This window comes from Mus pahari, chromosome 21 (genome assembly GCF_900095145.1).
Source record: "Mus pahari chromosome 21, PAHARI_EIJ_v1.1, whole genome shotgun sequence".
In the NCBI taxonomy this organism is placed as follows: domain Eukaryota; kingdom Metazoa; phylum Chordata; class Mammalia; order Rodentia; family Muridae; genus Mus; species Mus pahari.
The window spans coordinates 41,776,208-41,786,438 of NC_034610.1; the positions used below are offsets into that span (position 1 = coordinate 41,776,208).

At 44.7% G+C, this 10,231-nt stretch overlaps 1 protein-coding gene across 1 annotated transcript in view; it reads right to left on the reverse strand.

Moving 5' to 3' along the window:
• The window catches only part of Ect2l (epithelial cell transforming 2 like), a 70,264-nt gene that overhangs the window by 39,202 nt on the left and 20,831 nt on the right, over nucleotides 1-10,231 (reverse strand). Inside the window, 2 exon segments of the mRNA XM_021221117.1 lie at nucleotides 631-883; nucleotides 1,758-1,920. Coding sequence (XP_021076776.1) covers nucleotides 631-883; nucleotides 1,758-1,920 — 416 coding nt within the window.

The following is a 10,231-nucleotide window of genomic DNA, read 5'->3' on the forward strand; positions in this document are numbered from 1 at the left end:
CCAGCCCCACTTCCTTGGCCCTGAATTTTCTTCTTTTTTTTTTTTTTTTTTTTTTTTTTCTGTCTGTGTTTGCACCTGCTCCTCCTTTTATGTGTGTGTGCTGGGGGAGAGGGCTCGGAGTGTGTGCACAGATGTATGGGGTTGAGCACACAACTGGAGGCTAGAGTTTGACCCAGCCACCCTGGCTGGCCAGGCATGCCCAGGCTCTGCCTGCCTCTTCCTCCCAAGAACTGGGATTACCATGTGCATGAGCCCCACCTTATTTTTTCCCCACTGTGTGGGTACTGGCAATTTTAACTCGGTTCCTCAGGCTAACATGATAAGAAGTAGTATGTCAGCCACTGAGCCATTTTATAAGGACTGCTTCCTTGTCTGTGTTCTTACCAACCGGAGAGGATGCAGACAGATGTGGAGGCAGATGTTCAACCTTAGCTAGCTCATGTGAAATCTTTTTTTTTTTTTTTCTATTACCAATTAACTGAAAATACGTGATAAAGGGAGAAAGATGAGCTGGCCTTGAGTGTAGGCTGATGAGGAACCCAACATCGTCTCCTATACAGGTATCTGTATGTAAATCCATTTGTTCAGTGTCTGGATACCATAAAAAAGTTTAAGTTGAATGCCTCTTACTCTTGCGGAATGCGATTTTCTCCCAAATGATTTTTCTCAGGCACTTTTCTCGTCGCCTCTCCTGGAGTTCCTCATCCTCTGTTTTGGGCTCGTTCAGTGTCCCATAGACAGCAGCAGCTTCCCTGGGTGTTAGCCAGTCCAAGCTGGACACACAGGCAATGTAGTGACGCTTCCAGGCTCCGTACTCATTCTGTGTCGGAGCATAGGGCAGAAACCACCCGAACTTCGTGCATTTGGGCATCCATAAGCAATCCTTCAGGAAAGAACCAAAGAAGGTTGAGTTTCTAACAGTATTAGTTTCCGGCATGCACACACATTATTTTTTGTTACACTGACATTTCTAATATTGTTGACTTAATGTCTAAACCTCAGTCTATGATATGGCCAAGTTGCAACAATTTTCGACATATTAAAAATAATGAATTTCATGTGGTTCACTGAAATCACAATTTGGAGTAACTATGAAAAACAATTAAGTTAGGCACAGTGGTGTGAACTCATGCACCTGTAGTGCCAGGTCATAGGCTTGTGGGGTAGGAGGTGCACTGTGAGCCCAGGAGCTCTAGGGCAGACTGAGAAACACAGCAAGACAAAAAAAAAAAAAAAAAAAAAAAAAAAAAAAAAAAAAACATACCAGACTCGTGTGTGTGTGTGTGTGTGTGTGTGTGTGTGTGTGTAGGAGTTATGAGTACAGGCAAGTGTGTGACAATGGATGCCAGAAAACAACTTTGGGACTTGGCCTTTGCCTTCCACCTTGTTTGAGACAAGGCCTCTCTTGCTGTTCACCACAGCATACACCAGGCTAGCCAGTCTGTGAGTGTCCAGGGGGTTCTCTCGTCTCCATCCCCATCTCTCTTGGGGACAGGGCACAGGGACTATTGATATTGCTGCCGTGCTCAGCTGTCCGGAGGCTGTGGGTTCAAGCCCAGGTCCTCACTTGTGCAGCAAGCGTCTTTACCCACTGAGCCAGCTTCTTCCCAGACCTCCATTCTGTCTCCCAAGGGCACTTAACTATGTTTCAGGCTCCCTCCGCTATTACTGCAGGGAAGAGAGTCACCCTGATTGACCCATTACAGATTATTTTGTGTCCCATTACTAGGAAGTGAGGGAAGTCAAGAGGAGGAAACCTGTTCCGTTAGAAACTTCCAGGGCCAGCTGACTTGAGCAGCTGCACACAAGTCTTTCGGATTCAGAAAGGAAAAGATATAAAGAGATATGAAGCGTGGTAACACTGTTGAGAAATCCACTCTGGCCACCTGCTTCCTTTCTGAAAACCAGTCTTGGATGAACCTACGGAAAAAAAAAAAAAAAAACAAAACACAGAAACTTAGTTCTTAATACTGTCACCTAATGGTGACTAATGATCCTGTAAAGATACTGGTCATTGCTATTTTCTAATGTTCTACTTTAAAGTCATTTAATCATGGCTTGGCAAGTTGTAGTATACCTCGCTAACCTAAGCAAGGTCCTGAGTTAGATTCTCAGCATTGCAAATATGTGTGTGTGTATGTGTGTGTGTGGTGTGTGTGTGTGTGTGTGTGTGTGTGTGTGTGTGGTGTGTGTGTGTGTGTGGTGTGTCTGTGTGTGTGTGTCTGTATGTGTGTGTGGGTGTGGTGTGTGGATGTGTGTGTGGGTGTGGTGTGTCTGTGTGTGTGTGTGTGTGTGTCTGTATGTGTGGTATAAGTGTATGGTGTGTGTCTGTGTGTGTTTTTGTTTGCATATATATCTGTACATTCATGCATGTTCCTGCAGAGGCTAGAAGAGGGCATCGAATCTCCCGGAACTGGAGCTACAGGGGTAGAGAGTCATCGTGTGGGTGTCAGGAATCAAACCCAGGTCCTCTGGAAAGTTAGCCAGTGTTCTTAACCTCTGAGCCATCTCTCTACCAGCAGTTCTCAAGCTGTGGATTGTAACTCTTTTGGCAAACCCCTAACTCCAAAAATATTTACATTAGCAAAGTTACAACTATGAAGCATCGACAAAGATAACTTTATTTGGGGGGGTGGGGGGTTCACCACAACACGAGGAACTGTTCTGATGCGTCACAGCATTAGGAAGGCTGAGAACCACTGCAAGTCTAGCCCCACGTTTAAAAAAGCTTTTACTGTATTTTATTTCTGCATGTGCACGTGCACATGCATGTCCTCACATACACACATGCATGGCATGGGTGTGGAGGTCAGAGAACTTGCAGAAGTCAGTCCTCTCCCTCCACCATGTGGGACCCAAGGATGGACCTCAGGCTGTTGGACTGGGCAGTGAGTGTCTTTACCCATGGAGCCAGCCCCGCCCCCTTTTATAATCAGCATGCAAAGCAACATGTCCCTAGTGGCATTTCCCATCACAAAGCGTCAGCTTCTGCCTTTCCTTTCTCCTTCCCTGACCTCACATCCCCTGCTGTTAGTCTTCTCTCTCCCCCAAGTCGGTCTTCTTTAGCTTTCATGTCAGACATATTCCCACACTCTCCTGTTAAGATCCACTTTCATGGTCCCCTCTCTAGATTTATAACCTTCACACACACACACACACACACACACACACACACACACACACATACATACACACTTGTGTATATTGGTAATAAAATACTACAGTGCTGGCCACCAGACAGGTGGTGGCCCTTGAGTTCCTGCTGGACTAGGAAGGATTGGAGGCAATCCGGGCAGCAGGACCTCCCACTTCCCCCGGGATCCTGCCACCATCACCAATCCCGGTGGAATCTCAGACATCTATGACCAGCCTTAGGTGTTTGGAAACTTAAAGTTTTGCTCCTCAAGGACCTATCACAACACATTTTGAAGCCTGTGGCGCCACAGGACTTTCTCCCACTGCTAAGAGGCCACTACTAGCCAATTTCATTGGGTCTCAGCGGACACAGATGAGCTCATCAAAAGAAAAGTCATGGTACTAAACAAACGTCACCCTGCAACGAATCTTCTCTGACTTGAATTCTGAGAGGGTGTCTTAAACCTCAGGACATTCCATAGAAATGGGAACAGCGTTTCCTATTAAGAAAAGATGATAGCATCTTGCTGAGCATCTGTGGGAGGGAGAGGTAGTCCTGACCACTGCTTTACCAAATGTAAAACAGGAAGGCTCAGTGATAAAAATCAACCACCGTTAAGAGTGGCAGTTCCATTCTGCATAATAAAGAACCGTTGCTAATCTGCCCTCTCGGATGTTCCACGCAACACTCTGAACTTCAGGTGGTCCAAGCCTATGTACTATGCATCAGATGCAATACCTTAGTTTTACACAGTTTTGTGTCTGGTCTACATATCCCTGGGATGCAACCATGTTTTAAAGCCAGCCCTTCTTTTGGAAATGTTGATGGGCATCTCTGTGGAAGCCAGCTAGCTTTATGCCCCAAACAGAATCACAATGGTGAAATTTCCATAAGCCATTAGACTATCTGGCAAAAAAATTCTTCCAATTCACAAGTAATAAGCCATTGGAGGCTTTTTTAAAAAAACAGGGCAGCATCCTCTATAATTCTCCGTTCCCCTCCCCCATGCAATAAACGCACATCAAATCACCAAATCGTGCAGGCCATGTCTCTGTGTTTGCGCTTACAGCACAGGGCCATATAACCCATCTCTACACTGCCTAAGTTGTGTTGTGATAAAGGCAGGACCACCACTGCCCCTCACAGAGTTGTCTCTGGTATGGGGAGGGGGGAGGAGGGACTTGACTTGAGCGTGGGGGGAGCACGAGTCGAGGAAAGGGGAGTCAACGAGAGTGAGAGAGGGTTAAGAATGTAATAAATGTGTGGTTATGACCACAAGATGTTCTATTTGTGTATGAGAATGTCAAAAACAAATACATCACATCCTATAAAAAAAGTTTTCCTAATAAACTCTGTTCTACATGCACATTATGTGGAGCTTGTGTATGTGTGCCCTCTACCCAAGGCAAAAGATAGTTCATGGCATATAGAAGAAGACACTCAATAAATACTTGTTAAATGGGGCTGGTGAGATGGCTCAGTGGGTAAGAGCACCCGACTGTTCTTCTGAAGGTCCGGAGTTCAAATCCCAGCAACCACATGGTGGCTCATAACCATCCGTAACAAGATCTGATGCCCCCTTCTGGAGTGTCTGAAGACAGCTACAGTGTACTTACATATAATAAATAAATAAATCTTAAAAAAAAAAAATACTTGTTAAATAAATGTATTACCAGGGGAAAATGATAGATACATCCTACCATCTGCCGGGAGAAATCAGGATCTGAAGATTTGCATTTGGGTATTTTTTGTTTTTGTTTTTTGTTTTTTTTTGTGTGTGAAATGTCCTACATGCTTTGGTTGGTTTGCATGAGAGAGAGAGAGAGAGAGAGAGAGAGAGAGAGAGAGAGAGAGAGAGAACGTGAGCGCATGGGACAAGAGGAATGACTCAGTGGTCAAGAGCCTTCATGTGTTGCATTTGCAGAGGACCAGGGTTTAGATCCCGGTACCCACATGGTGGCTCACAAGCTCCCATAACTCCAGTGTCAGGAAATCCGATGTCCCCTTGGACCTCTGAGGGCATCAGGCACACGAGATGCACATGAGGTACAGGCAAAACACTCCTACACATAAAATAGATAAATAAAAATAAGGATCGTCATTTGCAGCAGGACACGGGGGCACAAGCTGACACTGAGTTCAGACACTGAGACAGGAAGGTCAAGAGATTGTGTGTAGATGGTTGACACAACAAGAATACATCTCAAACAACACTCGGCGTTTGTCACCCACACCTGGCAGCCTGAGTTTGACTCCTAGAACCCACATAAAGGTAGAAAGAAGGAACCACCTCCACAAGCTGTCCTATGATCCCCAAGCACAGGCTGTGGGACATGTGCACCCCCAACACATAGCTACACATACCCACAATAATAATAAACGTATTAAAGTCTTAAAACAATCGACAGGAAGCACAGGAGTTTGAAGGAACGGGATGGAACTGTGGGACGGCAATCTAACGCCTTCTTCTCTATACCTCGCTATCGTTACCCCCAGTGCACGACTTCTTGGAGGGTTTAGTGCAGTGAACTGGCTGGCTTGTCTCTGGTGGATTTCATGCTCGGCCTGTCAGGCTTCCTGGGCCTGTTATTCACCACTTACCATTTTCCACTAGTGCCCCTGGTGATTTGTGTTACAGACGTGGCTTTGCTTCATCCAAGTTATAATCTTTATTGTCTGGGGCGTAATTAGGGGAGCGATTTTACTCTTACCAACTGATAATGGGAGCACAGATTTCTTTTTAATGGAGCTAAAATTCCAAACAAAAGTATATTTGCTTGACTTTTCTTGTGTGTGTGTGTGTGTGTGTGTGTGTGTGTGTGGTGTTTTTTGTTTTGGGGGTTTTGTTTTGTTTTGTTTTTTTAGATCTGTGCTACCGAAAGGAACAAACTTCTTTTCCCTTCAAGGAGGTAACTTCTACACAAGATACCATCCCTTTCCCAACTAGAGCTAGAGCTGTTGCTATGCTATAAAAATGTGCTTTGTTTATTCCTACTTTTAATATCCAGGCCATGCTGTCCTGAACTGTCAATCATTTTTCCGAATTGGATGACCATGGGGCATTGGAGAGAGTGTCTGGTGGGTAGGAGTCGTGACAGATTCACTTGCCTTGGTGAGGGCTAAGTTAAAAGTGAGGTAGCAGAGTAGCTTGCCCTCCACAACACCATCAAGAAATGAAAGGCACAGACCCACTGAGTAACTATGCACAGTGAGGGTGGATCTAGAAAGAGGAATTCTGGCTGTGGTAAGTAACTGCAACTGGATCCTAGACCACAAAGGAAAATGTAGTATTCTCCCCACTAAGAAAGGACATTGCTAGACCAGTAGGGGATCGCTGGTTAGGTTTGTGATTGAATGTGAGAACTGAATCGATGCTGGTAGGTGTTGGATGAACTTTGATTTTTTTTCATCAGTGTTCTTGTTACACACATACTAAAGAGCTGTGGAGACAGCTCAGCTGATGAAGCGCCTGCCTTCCAAGCACAAGGAGCTAACAGCAAAACCCAACTGTGCTGGTGTCCACATGTGATCCCGGAGCTGAGATCGGGAAACGGGAAGATTCCTGGGCCTCGCCAGCTAGACAGTACACTTGGCAAGTCCACGATAAAGAGAGGCCCTGTCTTCAAAACTAGGGGGACAGCGCCTAAGGAACAAATCTCAAGTTTGTTTCATGAGCTTCCCGTGTATGTGCAACACACACACACACACACACACACACACACACATTCACGCACGCACGCACGCACACCAGCTCACATACTAATGCAAAAGTTGAAATAAAATCCACACTGATATCCTGAGGCTTCTGAGAGTCACATTTGCACCTCACTCTCACACACTAAAGGATAACAGTGTGAGCTTGATACAAACGTCTACGCCTGAGCCACCGACTACGCGACATTGATCAATAGAGAAATCCAGAATGGAAAGGTCGAAGAAAATATTTATATTGCTCCTGCAACTCTATGGTTACAAATTATTTCAAAGTAACATTTATTTTTAAAACGAGAACCCACTTGACTCATGATATGTTTTATGTGTACCTATTTCCTGGCCTTGTTACTACTGTTTGTTATCGGTATCCATACAGTCCATTCAAATCCAGAGATGAACAGTGCCTGAAATGAATTTGCTGGCATGTAGTCTGATGGCAGAGTTGTGGATGCGCAGGGCTGGCACTGTGTGATATCCACAGATGTGTCATTTGGGACTCTTCTCAGTCCTGATGATAAAATACATGCAATACCTGTGTCCTTTCCTTTGAAATTTGGACTGAACTAGACAATGACACACTGAGACCAGTTCATTGCCAAAGGAGTAGGGTTCTGGCTACAGTTTAGTAGAATTTAGAACCTCCTCCTTTTCTAAAGATGTATTTATATTTGAGTGTGTGTGGGCGCATGCGTGTGTATGCGCACACATGCACAGGGACCCTTGAAGACCAGAGGACAGTATTAGATTCCCTGGAGCTGGCGTTACTAGCACTTATGAGTCACTTTAAGTAGATGCTGGGAACCTGAGATGTTTTCTCAGGGCCTCTGGAAAAGCAGCAAGCACTCTTAACTTCTGAGCCATCTCTCCTCCAATGGAGCCATACATAAATCCAAAATGTTTTCAGCCATTTTTCCTTGAGGTGCTGGGGACATACTCCAGCACATCCTGTGTGCTAGGCAATGAGCTATATCCTGGCCCTTGGTTCTTTGAGACAGGGTCTCTCTGTATGTAACTCACACTGGCCTTGAACTTACTTTACATGCCTGGCTGGCCTCTTTTTTTTTTTTAATGCCAACAAACCTAAAATTTATGATAATTTCATATATGACATATAATTATATAATATAAAAGTAGCACTTTCTTCTTTTTTCATTCATAATTCATACTTAATAATTTTTATTGGTTATTTTAATTATTTACATTTCAAATGTCATCCCCCTTCCCGGTTTCCCCTCTGTAAACTCCCTATTGCATCCACCCACTCCCCTGCTTTATGAGGGAGTTTCCCCACCTACCCACTCACCCACTCCTACCTCAACACCCTAGCATTCCCCTACTCTGGGGCATCCAGTCTCCAAGGGACCAAGGGCCTCCCCTCCCATTGATTCCAGATAAGGCCATCCTCTGCTACATGTACAGTTGGAGACATGGGTCCCTCCTTGTGTACTCTTAGGTTGGTGGTTTAGTCTCTGGGAGTTCTGGGGGGTCTGGTTGGCTGATAATGTTGTTCTTCCTATGGGGTTGCAAACCCCTTCAGCTTCTTCAGTTCTTTCTCTAACTCCTCCATTGTAGTCCCGTGCTCAGCCCCACAGTTGGCAGTGAGCATGCGTATCTGTATTGGTCAGGCTCTGGCAGAGCCTCTCCGGAGTCAGCCACACCAGGTTCCTGTCAACAAACACTTCTTGGCATCAGCAATAGTGTCTGGTTTGGTGTCTGCAGATGGGATGGATCCCTAGGTGGGACAGTCTCTGGATGGCCTTTCCTTCAGTCCCTGCTCCACTCTTTATCCCTACATTTCCTGTGAGCTTGGATGTATCAACACTCCTGGGGGACAAGTTTTCTGTAGGCAGGATTGGGGTGAGGAAGGCTGTGACACAGGGTCAGCTCCCAGGTATAGATCCTGGCTGGCCTAATACTGACTATTCTGCCTCAATCCCAATGCTTGGATCACCATGTATCACCATGCCCAGCTTCAGTCATCTTTCAGAGAAGGGTTTGGGGGTATCTTCGGAGTGTTTGCTCTCATCTCTTTCCCACTTTGTGAAATCTACTGTTTCAATCCAGAGAGCCCAAAGAGAAAAACAGAATGTGAGCTACTTATAAACTAAACTTCAGTTTTTCCTGTCTTATGTTTGTGCCTGGTCTGCTCTGCCACCAGACTTAAGTTGAAGAATAGTGAATCTTAAGCAAGAAGAACAGAAAATGACCTAATTATATTTGAAAAGAATCCATGCCTGGGCAACAGAAGGGAGTTTTGCAGTAATAACACCAGGCTCATCCCTTTTGCACACAATGTTGCCAAGGAAGAAATGAATGGAGAGAAATAACAACACAGAAGGAGAAAATAACAAAATGTGCTTTGCTCATTTTCTTGTGACAAGGATAGTTTTATCTAAATAATTCATAGCGATGCTTTGCAGCATATCACTGAATGTACAATGTGTACTCTCGGAAACAACAGAGCTCAGTGCTAAGGGACTTGAATCTCATTTTCTGTTAAATTTCTGATAAGACGCAGAAAGATGCTGCCAAAATTATGATGGAAATGGCTGAGCAGAGCCCGGAGAAGCAGCCTGGAGCGGGTGAGTGGTTTTGGCTATGTTCTTTGTTTTCAAGTTGCCTAGGCAGCACATCTTAGTCTCGTGGCTTCTTTAAAACACTAATTGCAAGTAAGGGTCCACCGTGCAGCTTCTACCCCAGTTTCAGCCCATGACATAGACGAAGAAGACAGGGTGAGAGGCACCGCCAGCCACCCACCCACGTGTGCTTTTGAATCCAACAATTCCTCCTCGAGAAGTTTGTCCTGAAGCAATGATTGATGCTAGGGCCGAGGATCCCACTAAACGACATTCCTGTATGTGTTGTTTCTATAGCGAACACCAGGAGAAACAAGCTAAATGTCTGAAATAAGTTATGGCATATTTATAAAACTTAATAGCTCTTCCTAGAAATCAAAACTCTGAAGTGAAAAGGGGATCCATGTGCAATTCTGAAATATGTAGGAGTACTGGGGAATATAACAATATTCTTAAAGGGTAATCTCTGCCAAAGAACAAAGTAATGACAAAGCAAACCTGTGATTTACTGAAGTAAGAAACACACGCACGCGCGCGCGCACACACACACACACACATATACACATACACACATACACACACATACACATACACACACACATATACACATACACACATACACACACATACACATACATACACACACACATACAGACACACATACACACATACACACATATACACACACATATACACATACACACATATACACACACATATACACATACACACACATACACACACGTACACACACATGCACACACATACACACATACATACACACACATACATACACACACATACA